At 31.5% G+C, this 18,302-nt stretch overlaps 2 protein-coding genes and 1 pseudogene across 2 annotated transcripts; 2 read left to right on the top strand and 1 right to left on the bottom strand.

Annotated features, from left to right (window-relative positions):
• Positions 1-901: 901 nt before the first annotated feature.
• LOC108456229 (aldehyde oxidase GLOX-like) lies at positions 902-2,831 on the bottom strand. Its single transcript, XM_017754829.2, has one exon. It carries the CDS (start codon positions 2,801-2,803, stop codon positions 1,151-1,153), a length of 1,653 nt encoding a protein of 550 aa, XP_017610318.1. The 5' UTR covers positions 2,804-2,831; the 3' UTR covers positions 902-1,150.
• Positions 2,832-6,130: 3,299 nt separating this feature from the next.
• LOC108456231 (aldehyde oxidase GLOX-like) lies at positions 6,131-7,818 on the top strand. The gene has a single exon (XM_017754831.2). The coding sequence runs from the start codon at positions 6,159-6,161 to the stop codon at positions 7,803-7,805; it is 1,647 nt and encodes a 548-aa protein (XP_017610320.1). The 5' UTR covers positions 6,131-6,158; the 3' UTR covers positions 7,806-7,818.
• Positions 7,819-13,706: 5,888 nt separating this feature from the next.
• Positions 13,707-15,344, top strand: LOC108455245 (aldehyde oxidase GLOX-like; annotated as a pseudogene).
• The last annotated feature ends 2,958 nt before the right edge of the window (positions 15,345-18,302 follow it).

The raw sequence follows: 18,302 nt of genomic DNA, 5'->3' as shown, positions 1-18,302 counted from the left end.
TAAATAATTTATATAAAACATTCTACATTCCCAAACCCTTATCTCATTCAATGAATAGAATGTTGGAAAGTCCTAAAGTTTTTTTTTGTTTGATTAAGTTTAGTTAATTATTAGTTAATTATTTATTATTCATTATTATATCAAGATTGATTGATTTATACAATTTAATTTTTTATTAATTTGAGATCACTACTTAATAAAATCTAAATAATAAATTAACACGATTATTTCATAAATTTGAATGAATGATTTTCACTGTGTTCTTCGTTTCATTTCGATTATTTAATTTTTTATTAAATTGACCCAAATGCCTTGATGAACCACAAACATTTAATAAAACCCCGACAGGACTACATTTTCTGACTTTGACATCGTTTGCTTCAACATTGTACGTCGAGTTACCCACTGCCATCACTTTGTCGTTCCCGAGAACAAGCTGGTGCAAACATTGTTATTGACATCAAGCTTTCATCCAGTTTTTCGCTATTAATCACCACTTGGATCGTATATTTTTTCCGGTATCAGATTCCAGACATCGACTTAGGAGCAAATGGTTGGTTGCAGCTTGTCGAATTTAGCATCCAAGTACACCGGCGAGAATGCCTCTAAACTTAATTCGGTTGGGAAAAGCACACCGGTGAAGTTATAAAATGCGTGGGGATTGTTTCCGCTGACTAAAGTTTTATAATTTGACCGACGGCGTCACCGGTAGGATACTGTTTCCAGTCAATTTGTTCAATGCTCATTGAACCACATTGTCCTTTGAAATTTCAATATTGGTGGTGGCTCCGTTGGTCATTTGCTCATTGTTTTTGGCTCTTTACTGTATTAAAAAAGAGGTGACAGTGCATACCACGTGTACATGATAGGGATCAGATTCAACACTATATTATTTATCCAATTTTTAATTAAAATTAATAACAACAAAGTCCTCTTTTTATTGAACCATCTTTATATTTTGAAGAATAATACAAAAAATTTACTTATTGATTACATCATCAAATCCTTTAAATACATACAAAGCACCAACATTCTTTTTTCTGGTCTTACAAGTGAACTTGGATCAATCAACCCATCTGGCACAAATCACAGACCTTATTTTGCAAATTTTAATGAATGTTTGTATTTTTTTTTCATGTTTTGTTTAGTTTTAATGCAACCTGGCCCAAATGCCTTTACTTGGAATGCCTTGATGAACCACAAACAATAGATAAAATCCAGATGGAGCTAGATTCCCCGACTTCGGCATCATTGCTTCAACATTGTACATCGAGTTACCTACCGCTGTCACTTTTTCGTTTCCGAGAACAAGTAACCTTTGATTCATGGAGAAGGAATGTGTGTTGAAAGCTGGTGCAAACATTGTCACCGATACCGAGCTTTCATCCACTTTGTCGCTGTTAATCACCACTTGGATTGTATATTTCTTCCGGTATCGAATCCCGGACATCGACTTAGGAGCAATGATAGTTGGTCGTAGCTTGTCGAATTTAGCGTCCAAGTACGCCGGCGAGAATGCCTCTAAGCTTAGTTCGGTCGGGAAAAGTATGCCGGTGAAGTTGTAAAACGCATGGGGATTGCTTCCACCGACTAAAACTCTTCCGTCACGAAGTAAAGCCGCCGTGGAATGGTACATACGAGGGATGGTGGTCGGGTTTTGAACCTCGAACCGTGAGCCGATATTGTTATTAGGTTGGTACAAGACCGGACTCAAAACTGGGTCACGACCTTGTTCCCATCCTGCCGTCCCAGAACTGGCACCATTGATGAGCAAAACATTGCCGTTTGGAAGCAATATCATGTCACCCATGACTCTAGCTAAAGGCATAGTCTCCATGACCCATTCTGGATTCGGGTCGGTTATTTTAATCCGAGCACATGTATTCAAGGCAGCCATGAAAGTACCTTTTAAAGATTGAAGGTAGGATCCTTTAGGAGCACCACCACATACTAGAACTTCAGCTTCAATGGCTGCAGCTTTCAAGTTCTTTAATGGAAGCAAAACGGCTGAACCAGTGCTCGGATAGCTTCGAGGTTCGCCGCCGGGGATCATCGGATACTTTTTGACAACAATGTTGTTCATATAATCGAACAAAATAGCTCGATTGTTAGCAAAAATAAACAAGTTTCCATCGACGTTGAGGAAAACGAAGGGGTAAAGATTGTTCTCGATTCCTTTATCGTTAGTTTCTGACAAGAAAGGCAAATTGATCTTATTAGCGACAATGTTTTTAGGGATGAACTCATAGTTAAACTGTCCTCGACCACCGACAATGATTTGTCTCCCGTCGGGCAATATATGGTTACTTGCATACCACCTTTTAGCTGTCAATCCATTTGGTATTTCATTCCAATCGCACGTCCTGCATGGGTTGAAAACCCTGACCCGACGTTCACCGTCGTTGAAACCGCCGGTTTGGAACAAATTACCGTTGGGCATGATAGCACCCGAAGAACACCAAACATCAGTTTGGACTGTAAGAGCACGAAATTTATTAGCGAAAACATCGTACTCGACTGAATGAGCTGTGCAGTCCACTTGGAGAACAGTGTCGGTCGGGTCATTGCGACATTTCCTTGTTGGTAGTGACAAATTAGATGGTCCGAAATCGGTTCTATCAAACATAATCACGCGGTCATTCCTAAGGAGTTGCATGTGCATGGCGGAGATTCCGATGCTTTTTTGCAAGAGTTGCCAACTACCGTCAGCGGCAGAAGTGAAGGTGCGATGGTGGGGCAGTGATGCAAAGAGAAGCTGAAGAAGTAGAAGAATGATAGAAAAGATGAATGAAGGAGCTACCATTTTTGCTTTGATGGGGTATTGTAATTTTTTGGCTGATGATGAAATGTATTTCAGTCTATTCCTATTTATAAGTGCTTTGTGACGGTTGGAAAGCCATTTTGAAATTTTTTAATATAAGTTTTTATATTTGGCATTATGATATGATAGATTCCTTTCATATAATCATTTTAATTAACATGTCCGTTATTTTTTGGATTATTAAATTAAATTATCATAATCTTGTGTTGTCCATTGTTTGTTATATGAGTTGGTCAGTGCATAAATCCAAAATCTTGGGATCCTTTGCGTAATCCACACTATATAATATTATAAAATATATAATGTAATGTATTTATGAAATAAAATCATGAAAATTATAATTAAATTATGCTGACGGATAATCACTCAATTTTATCAAAAAATTAAAAGGGTTAAGAATATTAAGGAATTTCTTAAGAAATTGGGTGGATTGAAGTTCAATGTTTTGTCGATGGTTTGTCATAAATAATTGCAATCGACACATTGTTGACAAAATCATAAAAATAAATAAACGACGTGCCAGGGAAAAAAAATGTATTATTGGTTACTCAATATTCTTTTGTATTTTCTTGTTCTAAATTATCGGGACAACAAATAATATACTTTCATATGTGTTCCATGTAAGGTATATATATATATATATATAATTTTTCATATTTAAATTTAAGGTTTAATATTTATATTATAATGATTTTACTTTATATCAAACACGGTTAATTATATGTTGGGATTAAAATATTAATTAGGAAATTTTTTTAAATACAATCTAGATTTTATTCCAAGATAAATTTAAATATATTTTAGTTTTCAATACGTTAAATTTTGTTTAGTTATGGTTCCAATTTCAATACACAAAACACGAATTATTTATAATTTGTATTGGAATTATAGTTGTAATAATGTACTTTAAAAATATTAAATATTAAATATAATGATGAATAAATAATATATAACGTTAGTGAAACAAAATAAGAGATTACAACATTCCAAGATTCTATGCATTGAATGAGATAAGAGTTTGACCCTCTATTTCTCACCAAACATTCTTTTGCTTCCCTCTCCATTTTTCTCACAAAATATAACATGATTAGGGGATTAATGTTTAAAATTAATTATTTTTGTCAACCCAAATATTTAAAACATAGAATTTTAGTTGATAAACCAACCAAATAAATATTCCATGAAGATATTAAGTCAATTGCTGATGAATTGAGTAGATATACCCAAAATTAAATAAATTTTTAGTTTAAACCTTGCGATTATTTTTATATTAAGGTTTAAATTTTTTAGTATAAGTTACTCTTTTATTTTTTAAAACCTTAAATTTCAGTCTTAATATGGAAACAATTGTAAAGTTCAAACCTTGAAATAATTGACAATTTTAGAGACTAATTTGTAGGGGTGTGCAAAAAAATTGTAAGCCAAAATGAACTGAATCGAAAAACTGAATTCTTTTAATTTATAGGTTTAATCTGTTTTATATTTGATTTAATTAGTTTATTTAGTCTGTTTTCAATTATAACATTTTAATCCGAATACATCTCATTAGAATTTGACTTCTAATGATGATAAAGATAATATATACAATTTTAAAAGTTTAAATTCAGTTCCCATTCAACAATATTTATCAAACTACTTATTAAGAAGCCATAACTTAATCTCTTTAAGAATATTTTTCATTTGGTTGGTTTATCAACTTTGTTTTTCTTTTTAATATTTCGGTTGACAAAATAATTAATTTTAAATTATTCATCACAAAACATGAATATATATGGAAAATGTTTTGGTACATGATCACTAGAGTATTTAAATTTCACTTTTAAAAGTCACATATATTCCATTTTAGTCCCATTTGGTTTATATATAAATATTTTCACATGTCGTCAATATTTACACAAAATATATAAATATTGAGATTTGTTATTATATTAGTTAAACTTATATGGAAAACATTAATGTTATGTTTAATTATCGTCAATTGTGAAATTGATAAGAATTTAAATTGTTCCAAATTTTTTTAGACAAACCAATTGATGCAATTTCAAAATGAAGAAGGACCGGATAGATATTTTTAACATTCTGCATTCCAGAAACCCAAACTTGTGGGAGACAACCAACGTGAGGAAAACAAATAAACAAAAGAATGTTTGGTCAGAACTACAAAGTCAAACCCTTATCTCATTCAATTTAAAGAATCTTGGAATGTCCTTAACTCTTATTTTGTTTCATTAATAATTAATCAACACTATTTATAAAACTGGGTTTGAATTAATATCATGAATTAGGTAAAAAGGACAAAACAAGATTTTAAAATAGAAAAGGTTAAAATATATTATTATTTATAAATTTAAAATTTAGTTATTATATTTTTATTTTTAAGAATTTAATTTTATAGATTTGATATTCAATAGATATTGATGTTTAATTATTGTTATAGTGTTTTTATTATGTTGAAATTTAAAATTTAAATCTTTTAATTTGATATAGTTCGATCAAGAATAAACAGATGAGAGAAAGACATTAAAAAATAAATAAATAAATATTGTTAGTCTGAATATTATAAACAAAAATATATAAGAGAATATTGAGTACCAATATATCATCAAACATTTTAATTATTCATGGACCACGAACACTGGAGTTTTCTTAATCATTTTCATTTGCACGTCTTTTATTTATTTAATCAATTTGTGAGCAATATGTGGAGGGCAATTATTTATGAGAAACTAAGAATTGAGAAGGTTCATGTCCCAAATCCCTAATATATTTGATCCACAATAAGTAATTAAATCGCATAAATTTATTATATAATAATAATCATAATTTTATTTATTTATTTTTCGACAATTATAAAAACTTAATTATTTGAGATCTAAATTCCCATTACATATTTTATATAATTTAACACAATATCATGTTCAAACTTTCAAAACATGGGAAGTTGTTTAAATTGAAAAATAAATTGGACAAAAAAATCATACTATGAATTGCACATCAAAATATTATTATAATCTAATTTAATAATCTAAAAATAAAAGAAATGATTTTTTATACAATATTAAAAATAAAGACGAGAATAATATGATACAAACTCATACTAAACACAAAAATTTTAACCACCAACTCATTCAAATTACTACGTAAAAAAAAGTGTAGCTCAAAATTATTGTTTTTTTATATGAAAAGAATCTAATCATATCATAATGTCAAACATAAAACTTCAATTGAATTTTTTTTTAAATGGCATTCCCACCTTCACAAAGCACTTATAAATAGGACCAAATTGAAACACAATTCATTATCAGCCAAAAAATTACAATACCCTATCAAAGCAAAAATGGCATCTCTTTCATTTGTTTTCTCAATCATTTTTCTTCAGCTTCTCTTTGCATCATTGCCCAGCCACCATACCCTCACTTTCGCCGCTGATGGCAGTTGGCAACTCTTACAAAAAAGTATCGGAATCTCCGCCATGCACATGCAACTCCTTAGGAATGACCGTGTGGTAATGTTTGATAGAACCGATTTTGGACCATCGAATCTATCGTTACCAAACGGGAAATGCCGCAATGACCCAACCGACACGGCACTCCAAGTGGACTGCACTGCTCATTCGGTAGAGTACGATGTTTTTGCCAATAAATTTCGAGCTCTTATGGTCCAAACCGATGTTTGGTGCTCTTCAGGTGCCGTCATGCCCGATGGTAACTTGTTCCAAACCGGCGGCTTCAACGACGGCGAACGTCGGGTCAGGGTTTTCAGCCCATGCAGGACATGCGATTGGAATGAAATACCAAATGGATTGACGGCCAAAAGATGGTATGCAAGTAATCATATATTGCCTGATGGGAGACAAATCATCATTGGTGGTCGAGGACAGTTTAACTATGAGTTCATCCCTAAAAACATCGTCGCTAATAAGATTAACTTGCCTTTCTTGTCAGAAACTAACGACAAAGGAATCGAGAACAATCTTTACCCATTCATTTTCCTCAACGTTGATGGAAACTTATTCATTTTCGCCAACAATCGAGCTATTTTGTTCGATTATGTGAACAACATTGTTGTCAAAAAGTATCCGATGATCCCTGGCGGCGAACCTCGAAGCTATCCTAGCACTGGTTCGGCCGTTTTGCTTCCATTGAAGAACTTGAAAGCTGCAGCCATTGAAGCTGAAGTTCTAGTATGTGGTGGTGCTCCTAAAGGATCCTACCTTCAATCTTTAAAAGGTACTTTCTTGGCTGCTTTGGATACATGTGCTAGGATCAAAATAACTGACCCGAATCCAGAATGGGTCATGGAGACTATGCCTTTAGCTAGAGTCATGGGTGACATGATATTGCTTCCAAACGGCAATGTCTTGCTTATCAACGGCGCAAGGTCTGGGACGGCAGGATGGGAACAAGGTCGGGACCCTGTTTTGAGTCCGGTCTTGTACCAACCCGACAACGATATTAACTCACGGTTCGAGGTTCAAAACCCAACCACCATCCCTCGTATGTACCATTCCACAGCGACATTACTTCGTGACGGAAGAGTTTTAGTCGGTGGAAGCAATCCCCATGCGTTTTACAACTTCACCGGCGTGCTTTTTCCTAGCGAACTAAGCTTAGAGGCATTCTCGCCAGCATATTTGGATGCTAAATTTGACAACCTACGACCAACCATCATTGCACCTAAGTCGATGTCAGGGATTCGATACCGGAAGAAATATACAATCCAAGTGGTGATTAATGGCGACAAAGTGGATGAAAACTCGACGTCAGTAACAATGTTTGTACCAGCTTTCAACACGCATTCGTTCTCAATGAATCAAAGGTTGCTTGTTCTTGGGAACGACAAAGTGACAGCGGTGGGTAACTCGACGTACAACGTGGAGGCGACGACGCCTCGGTCGGGAAATGTAGCGCCGTCGGGATTTTATCTATTGTTTGTGGTTCATCAAGGCATTCCTAGTCAAGGCATTTGGGTCAGGTTGTACTAATAATAAAAGAAACATGAATATATAGATACACACAAACATTCATTAAAATTTGCAAAAATAAGGTTAGTGATTTGTGCTTATAAGGGATATTTGATCCAAGTTCACTTGTAAGCCCAAAACACATGGTGCTTTGTATGTATTTAAAAGATTTGATGATCGTAAGGTGGTTCAATAAAGCTGGATTTCGTTGTCTTTAATTTTTTTTAGTCGGTTTGCTATTATAAACAAATCAATTGCATTAATTTTTTTAAATAGTTTAAAATTATAAATAAAAATATTTAAAAATCCAAAAACATGAAAGATATATTTTAAAAAATAATGAAAATAAACCGAAACATAATGAGAAATTAATTTTTTTCAATTCACAATTTTATATTAATTGAATATAGACTCGATTGAAAAAAAAGATAAATAAGCTAACTTTATAAAACAATATTAATATACTATTAGGGCTATATGGATAATTTAAATTCTTTTAAAGAATAAAATAAAAAGAATCACACTCTTTCTATTAATCAAAACTATTATGGGACTCAGTTTTGCGTATTTAAGGTTGAAAGCTCCCATCCTTGCAGAAGCAATCAAAGGTTGAATGATAACTTTATTTATATAATCTCAAAATTCTACCTCACGAAAGCTCAAATTTAAGGATGAAATTAAAAATAATACTAAATATCAATACCAATGTGGATTTAAAAAATTAAAAGTTATCAAATTTAAATATTAAATATTACTTTTATCTCGAATATAAATAATAACTTAGCCAACTTCATTAATCCTACACTTGCTGATTAAAGTCATAAAATAAATCAAAATTATATTTTTTGGTGATTAATCGATTGCGGAGCAGAGGGCAACCAAGGTCCTTCACATGTTTGTATTATTATTATTATTATTTTGTATTATGTATATTTGTTTCACAGTCTATATTCGGGATTTTTGGATACCTCTTCCAACAAAGTTATTTTTAAGGTTTAAACCTAAATTCTTCCCTTAAAAATACAATATGCCTTACCATTACATCTAACCATTTGTTGATTTTAATTATTAATTGTTGTATTTATTATAAGAGTATTGTTTCAAAGGGATAAAACAACATTTAGTCCCTAAGCATGACAACTTTTTTCACATTGGAATTTCAACTTTTTTTAGTCCGTATTAGTCTCTAAATTAGACATTTTTTCCCAAATTGGTCCCTAAACTTGAATTTGATTAAGATATGATGGTGTGGCACTCATAGATTGTGTCACTTCATCACCTGAATAAAAAATAATTTTTTTCCGATGATGATATAGGACAATCTCAAAGTACTATATCATCACATCTTAACAAAATTCCAAGTTCAAGAATTAACATAATTAAACTCTAATATTAATTAAGTGTTAATTAAGATACTTAGAACTTTATCCAATAATAATTCTAACATATTAAAATAGAAAATTTTTGAAATCAGAAACAAAACATTTCTAACATATTTAACATTACTTTATGTGATTAATACAAAGTAACATTATTCAAAATAATAACTAATTAGCATAATTAAACTCTACTAATAATTAAGTGGTAATTAAGATGTTTGGAACTCTATCCAGAAATAATTCTATTTTACATCAATAAAATTAGCCCAACATTTTAATCAATAATTATAAATAAAATTATAATTATTTTTAAATATATAATTATCATAACTTTTATTATAATGTAAATTTAGTAATATGATAGAAAAAAAGTATTTTCATTAATTCAAACTCGTGTTTATATATATAGGATTATAAATTATTGTAAAGATAATTGCATTTTGGCCTTCAAACACTTATAATTTACTTCTTGATCCACCTACACTTAATAATTCTATGTTTTAAATAATTAGGTTGAGAAACATAATTAATTTTAAATATATAAGGTGAGAAATAGAGAGAGTCAAACTCTTAGCTCATTCAATGCATAGAATCTTGGAATGCTCTAATCTCTTATTTCCTTTCATTAACATTAGTAATCTATTTAAAGAGATTTCTAAATACAAATCACAAAACAAAACTTATATAAATTTAAATTCATGCATTTACGATTAATTTTTTTTTTGTTTATATTGTACCAAATTAAAATATACTAATTTGAGCATCATCAACAAACTACTAATATATACACCTTGCTAGTAGATGAGATATGTCGGAATATTTTAAAACAAGAAAATACAAAAGAATATTGAGTAGCAATATTCCCAAACATTTTAATTATTTATGAGCCACTATTTCCTACATTTTATTTTTCATTTGCACGTCCTTTATTTTTTTTATATATATAATTTTGTCAACTATGTGTCGATGGCAACAAACTATGAACATACATTGAACTCCCATGAATAAAAAATTTGATTAAGAAAAGCATAATTAATTTTAAATATTAATCCTCGTGTTTTTTATATATATATATAAACGTGAGGGAAAGCGATTATAAGCAAAAGAATGTTTGATGAGAAATATAGTCTTATTCAATGGATAGAATCTTGGAATGTTCATTATTTATTACTATATATAATAATTATAATTAATATTGTTTTTTCAACTCAATACCACGGACTGAATACATGAATATATCTAATCCATTAATATTATATTATATTTTTCATTTGCACGTCCTTTATTTATTTATATGATTTTGTCAACAATGTGTCGATTGCAATTATGTATGACAAACTATCAACAAAACCTTGAACTTCCATCCCCCAAAAAAAAAAAACCATTGACCCAATTTCTTAACAAATTCCTTAATATTCTTAACCCTTTTTTTTTTTTGACAAAATTGAGTGATTATCCATTAGCATTATTTCATTATAATTTTCATGATTCTATTTCATAAATACATTACAGTATTAATTACGAAAAGATGTCAAGATTTTGGATGCATCAAGTAACCACTTTATAATAAACAATCGAGAACAAAATGAGGGGTTTCCAAACATGAGATATCCCAAATGCAGGAAATGTTATTTCAATTTTTTTATACATCTAACCATATCATAATGTCAAACATAAAAACTGTTATAGCCTAAATTTTGCTCCATTTACAATTTTGACCCACCTACCCAATACACAAGACCCATTAAACCCAAACCAACAAACCAAATCCCATAGCCCAAATACCACCAGCCCAATACTCAACTAGCCCAACATAAAAAAAAAAGAGAGAAGAGAAACAGACAACAAGAAACCCTAGCCACCACCCACTTTCCTCTGACACTAGTACCATCTCTGGTCACCACCATATCGGCTACCACGCCCCATGCCAATACCATCCCCGCATGCCTGACACCTCCATACCCTGCAAGACCAGAAAAGAGACAAGACAACAAATATTAAACAAAATATTGTAAAGGCTATAAAAGCCGATTTGGATTTCTGTAATAGGTAGGGCTTCTTTTTTTCGTTTTTGATATTCATTCAAATATATTCAAGAGGAGTCAATAACCAAGTTAGAGTAAAATACATATACAAGCAGTGACTCTGATACTGAAATCAGAGGATCAAGTTGTCAAAAAATCAAAAACTATTAAACATAAGGTAATCTTTTTTATTTTTTTTAGTTTCGTTCTCTAAGCTTATTTTCCACACATAAATACTAAAATATATAAAAAATATAAAACAAGTTTTTAAAAAAAAAATTTACCTTTTCCGGCCACCGTGTACGGTGACCGGTGCCGGCGCCGGCGAGGGTCCGGTGACGGACCGGTGACCCTCCTCCCACCGGAATCCTTCCCCTCTCCCTCTTCTCTCTTTTTCTCTCTTCCTCTCTTTCTTTTTTTTTCTTCTTCCCCTTACAAATGAATTTTTTTTCTAAATTTAGGCCTATTTATAGCCCTCCAAAACAACGTCGTTTTGGGGGCTACATTTAAGCCCCAAAACGACGTCGTTTAAGCCTAACCCGACCCGATCCGACCTGCTCCGGACAAGGATCCGCTCGTTTTTGCTTTGAGGGGTTATTTGCGCAATAAGTCCTTCAGCATTTTTGATGTTTTAAATTAGGTTTATATGTATTTATGAATTGGCCCTGAACTTCGTCGCGCTTCTCCATTTAGTCCCTGGCCAAGTGCAGCGTTTTAAAGGCTTGGGGAAAATTACTTTTTTGGCCCCCACTGTTTGCGAGTGCATTCAAATAGATCCTCTGATGTATCTTTTATTTTAAAATTTGCCCAAAACTTTGTTTTTAATTCGAATTTAGTCCTTTTGTCATTTTACTCTCAAATTAAATTTGTAATATTAATTTCATTTAACATTAATATTATGTTTACTATTATTATTTTTAAATATTAGTGTACTTTGTATGTATATATTATTGTTATGTATATTTTTAATACGTATATATATTTATGAGGTATTATTACTAGTTGTTTATAACATTATTACTCTTTAATATATTATGCATATATTCTAATACTATATTTTATATATATATATTTTATTTTATATATATATACATACTTTTAATATTATATTCCACATGTATATTCTTAACATCATATTATTATATATATCACGCACAAATTTTTAATACTTTATTACATATATATTCTTATATGTTATATGTATATTTTAGTACCATGCTTTATATATCTATGTTTTATTTCATACCATACTATGTATATATTGTTTATATTCATTATTAATATTAGTATATATATTTCATTACACGTATATATATACTTTTTATTAATATTATTTTTGTATATCGTATTATTTATTATTATACATGTATATATATAGATATTTTAGTACTTATTATAATATTTTCTTATTATTTATATATGTTCTTTTAAAATATCATAGTGTTCATGTATTTTATTATATATGTATATTGTATATGTTCATTTTAAATATATTATGTATATATATATATATATTTCTTATATACGCTATGTACATACATCTTTCAACATTTATTATTATGTATATATACTTTAACATTACTAGTTATATATTTTTCATTTCATATATAGTTCAAATAATATATGTAGTATATTTCTAACATTATTACTACTTATATATAGGTGTGTACAAAATATATCACGTATAGACACTTAATATCATTTTTATATATATGTATATTCTTTGTTTTCTCGTATTTGATACTATTATTACATTTCATCTTGCATGCATTGTTATTGTTTTCTTATATTACTGTCATACCCGTTATTTGCTTCAATGTATTTCTGGTTCCTTTATTCATTTTCATTTCACATCAAATTGTTTAGCATTATTTTGAAAATCTTATTCTTGTTTTTAAATAAGTGAGGCAATGTATCGATTTAACATTAGGCCGTAAGTTTCATCGCTATGTTGGATAGAATTTTTAGGCTCGTGTTTAAACGGTATATCCTTCTCAAAAAAAAAAAAACCGAAAAAAACTAAGGTTTCTTGTCTTTTCAATTGAATCATGACTAAATATTAAATTGAACTAGCATTTTTGAAAATTAAGACAACACATGTTTAAAAGATACCAATTTTGGGCGTCGTGAGGGTGCTAATACCTTCCTCGCACGTAACTGACTCCCGAGCCCTACTTTGTCTTTAATTTTAATGTAGACCTATCGGCCTTCTTTTGTTTTAAAAATAAATTTATTAGGTGTCCGATTACACCTATAAAAAGGATCAGTGGCAACTCTCCTCTTTATTTCCGTTTTTCAGTTTATGTTTCAAAAAAGTCGAACTTCAGTTTTCAAGTTTTCAATAAATCGCCACAATTAGCGACCAAGCGAAACTAAAATTTTTACGTCGCTACAAAAACCTTAATTAAAAAATAAAATTGGGTTTCCCTCCTTCACAAAGCACTTATATATAGGACCAAACTCAGACACTTTTCATCATCACCCAAAGTAAATCAATACAATAACCCATCAAAGCAAAAATGGGAGCTCTTTCATTTATGTTCTCTACCCTTCTTCTTCTTCTTCAGCTTCTCTTTGCATCACTGCCCCACCACCGCACCCTCACCTACGCCGCCGACGGTAGTTGGCAGCTCCTGCAAAAAAGTATAGGAGTCTCTGCCATGCACATGCAACTTTTTAGGAATGACCGTGTCATTATGTTTGATAGGACAAATTTTGGGCCGTCGAATTTATTGTTACCGAAATGACCCAACCGACACGGCACTCCAAGTTGATTGCACTGCTCATTCGGTGGAGTACGATGTTTTTTCCAATAAATTTCGGGCTCTCACGGTCCAAACTGATGTTTGGTGCTCTTCAGGCGCTATCATGCCGGACGATAACTTGTTCCAAACTGGCGGTTTTAACAACGGCGAACGTCGAGTTAGGGTTTTCAGACCATGCAGGGCGTGTGATTGGAATGAAATACCAAATGGGTTGACGGCAAAAAGATGGTATGCAAGTAACCATATCTTGCCAGACGGGAGACGAATCATCGTCGGCGGTCGAGGGCAGTTTAACTACGAGTTCATCCCTAAAAACATCGTCGCTAATAAGATCAACTTGCCTTTCTTGTCAGAAACTAATGACAAAGTAATCGAGAACAATCTTTACCCATTTGTTTTCCTCAACATTGATGGAAACTTATTCATTTTCGCCAACAATCAAGCTATTTTGTTCGATTATGTGAACAACATTGTTATAAAAAAGTATCCAATGATCCCCGGCGGTGAACATCGAAGCTATCCAAGCACTGGTTCGGCCGTTTTGCTTCCATTGAAGAGCTTGAAAGCTGCAACTATCGAAGCTGAAGTTCTAGTATGTGGTGGTGCTCCTAAAGGATCCTACCTTCAATCTTTAAAAGGTACTTTCTTGGCTGCCTTGGATACATGTGCTCGGATTAAAATAACCGACCCAAATCCGGAATGGGTCATGGAGACCATGCCTTTAGCTAGAGTCATGGGTGACATGATATTGCTTCCAAACGGCAACGTCTTGCTTATCAACGGTGCAGGGTCCGGGACGGCAGGATGGGAACAAGGTCGGGACCCGGTTATGAGTCCGGTCTTGTACCGACCTGACAACGATATTAGCTCACGATTTGAGGTTCAAAACCCAACCACCATCCCTTGTATGTACCATTTCACGGTAGCGTTACTCCATGATGGAAGAGTTTTAGTCGGCGGAAGCAATCCCCATGCATTTTACAACTTCACCGGTGTGCTTTTTCTGACTGAATTAGCTTAGAGGCATTCTCACCGGCATACTTAGATGCTACATTTGACAACCTACAACCTACCATCATTGCTCCTAAGTCGATGTCGGGGATTCGATACCGGAAGAAATATATAATCCAAGTGGCGATTAACAGCGACAAAGTGGATGAAAGCTCGATGTTGGTAACAATGTTTGCACCAGCTTTCAACACGCATTCGTTCTCCATGAATCAAAGGTTGCTTGTTCTCGGGAACGATAAAGTGACGGCAGTGGGTAACTCGAGGTACAATGTTGAAGCAACAACGCCGTGGTCAGGGAATTTAGCACCATCGGGATTTTATCTATTGTTTATGGTTCATCAAGGCATTCCTAGTCAAGGCATTTGGGTCAGGTTGCACTAATACTAAAAGAAATAAAGAACATAGTGAAAAACATTCATTCAAATTGATGATGGTAAGGTATGTGATTAGTGGTTTAAAGGGTTGATTGATCGAAATTCACTTGTTAAACCAGGAAATATTAATGTTTGTGCTTTTAATTATTTGTAAAGATTTGATGATTTAATGTGTAAATTTCTTTTGATTATCAATAAAAATTTATTTTATTTTCGTTAATAGTTGAGTTAATTTTAGTTAGAGATACATCTATAGTCGGGTCGGTTTGAATTCATCTAGACTCATGTGTGATAGTAATTTTCAAATGGTAAATCAAGAAGTTCACGAGGTAGTTATGAAATTAGCATATAGAGTTATTAAACAATTTACTATAATATTCGGTGAAAAAAATAGTACAGGACTAAATTAAATAGTAACTAAAAAGAATTGATTTGATTTGAATTTTTGACACCCTTGAATTTTGACTAAAAACAATTTAGTCTCTCTACTAAGTTAAATTTTGAGATTTGTTCCTTAGTTTATACTTTAATTTAATGTAATTTAGTCCTCTATGTTCAAATGGTTAACAACTTTGGGTAAAGTAATAAATTATTATTATTTTTTATCATTCAATCAAATGGTTAATTTCATGTGAAAATATAGAAAACCATATTCATTTTTGAAAGAAAAATCCAAAGTATAATCACTTTAATATGGCAATTAACTGTAGATTTACTAACATTATAAAAGTAAAGTAAAAGATCAAATAATGTGAAATTAAAAGGTTCTAAATTAATTTAAAATTAAGAAAGAATGAAAAGATTAAAGATGATGAATAGTGAAAAACATAAACCCGTAAAATACTTTCCAAGGATTCTTCTATGCTTACCTTATCAATGCCACACGATAAATCTTTAAGATTAGTTATGTGATTAAGCCTATTTGACTTCTGCTATAACATCAATTGTGCTAATTGAACGAAAATATAAATTATAGATTGTGAAAACCGGATAAAACCCAAATTTTTTTTATGAATTATATTCTTAATTTAGACTATAACAACGCCGATTAATACATATAATTGATGGCGGAATAGCAGTAGGAAGAGACCTTGACCCTACAAAATTTATAAAACTGCTCTATAATCACTTTAAATTGTAAGTTAATACATTGAAAAATTGGTAAAATTAATGGTCTAAAAATTATAATATTCTGAGTTTAAATCTAATTTTTTATAATTTTATATAATAATATAAAAATAATTTTAGTAATTTTCTAACTCGATGGTGTCCAATTGATTTAATATCTTCTTGGATCAATTAAAAATTCTATGTTTTAAATATTTGGGTTGACAAAATAATTATTTTAAACATGAATCCCCAAATCATGTATATATATAACGTGAGAAAAATGGAGAGGGAGTGAGAACTAGAGAGAGTCAAATTCTTATCTCATTCAATGGATAGAATCTTGGAATGTTGTAATCTCTTATTTTGTTTCACTAACATTATATATTATTCATTATTATATTTAATATTTTTAAAGTAGAATACAAATATAAGTCAAATACAAATTATAAATAATTCGGTTAATTAGAACTAAAATAAACTAAAGATTATGAGGTATCCAAATCTTTACCGTCAACTTTCTTTCTATAGTAACATCTTATACGTATGTTCTTTTTCACTATTACAACTTATATGCTGATTTATGTAAATTTAGATTCATGCATCTGCAATTAAATTTCCTATTTTCAAATGGAGATAATTAAATTAAAATATAATAATTAAATTCTAAAACTGAGCACCAAAACCAGAATTTAAAAACCAGAATTTAACAAAATGCAGTAGATGAGACACACATATATATATATATATATATATATATATATATATATATATTTGTTGTCCGAATATTTTAAAACAAGAAAATACAAAGGAATATTGAGTAGCAATATTCCCAAACATTTTAATTATAGGCTGTGCATAGATTACAGGCAGCTGAATAAGGTAACAATTAAAAATAAATATCCTTTGCCTCGTATTGATGATTTATTCGATCAGCTTAAGGATGCTACAGTGTTTTCAAAAATAGATCTCAGATCTGGGTATTATCAGTTAAAGGTAAAGGAATGTGATGTACCGAAAACAGCTTTTAGAACTCGGTATGGTCATTATGAGTTCTTAGTTATGCCATTCGGTTTGACAAATGCTCCTGCTGCTTTATGGATTTAATGAATCGAATTTTCCAGTCTTACCTAGATAGATTTGTGGTTGTGTTTATTGACGATATACTGATCTATTCAAAGACAGAATCCGAGCATGCTCAGCACTTGAGAATTGTACTACAGATATTAAGGGAAAAACAGTTATATGAAAAATTTAGTAAATGTGAATTTTGGCTTCATGAAGTGGGATTCTTGGGTCACATTGTGTCAGTTGATGGTATACGGGTAGATCCGAGTAAGGTGTCAGCGGTGATTAATTGGAAAACTCCAAAGAATGTTACGGAAGTGCGAAGTTTCCTTGGATTAGCTGGTTACTATCGTCGATTTGTGAAAGATTTTTCACTGATTGCTTCACCGATAACTAAATTATTACAGAAGAATGTTGAGTTTGTATGGTCTGATGAGTGCCAACAAAGTTTTGATCAATTAAAGAAAATGTTGACAGAGGCTCCGGTGTTAACTCAGCCTGAATCAGGTGTGCCATATGTAGTATATAGTGATGCGTCTCTGAATGGTTTAGGTTGTGTATTGATGCAGTCAGGAAAAGTTGTAGCATATGCTTCTCGACAGTTGAAACCACATGAGAGGAACTACCCTACACATGATCTTGAGTTAGCTGCCATAGTATTTGCTTTAAAAATTTGGAGACACTACCTATATGGAGAGAAATGTTATGTGTATACAGACCATAAAAGTTTGAAATATTTAATGTCACAGAAAGAGCTGAATTTGAGACAGAGGCGATGGTTAAAGCTGTT

The sequence above is a fragment of the Gossypium arboreum genome, chromosome 9 (genome assembly GCF_025698485.1).
Source record: "Gossypium arboreum isolate Shixiya-1 chromosome 9, ASM2569848v2, whole genome shotgun sequence".
In the NCBI taxonomy this organism is placed as follows: Eukaryota; Viridiplantae; Streptophyta; class Magnoliopsida; order Malvales; family Malvaceae; genus Gossypium; species Gossypium arboreum.
Note: the sequence above shows the minus strand (reverse complement) of the source record. Positions and strands in the feature narration are given on the sequence as shown.

Coding starts and splice junctions, on each gene's coding strand:
- LOC108456229 (XM_017754829.2), bottom strand. CDS start 2,803: ATGGTAGCTCCTTCATTCATCTTTTCTATCATTCTTCTACTTCTTCAG.
- LOC108456231 (XM_017754831.2), top strand. CDS start 6,159: ATGGCATCTCTTTCATTTGTTTTCTCAATCATTTTTCTTCAGCTTCTC.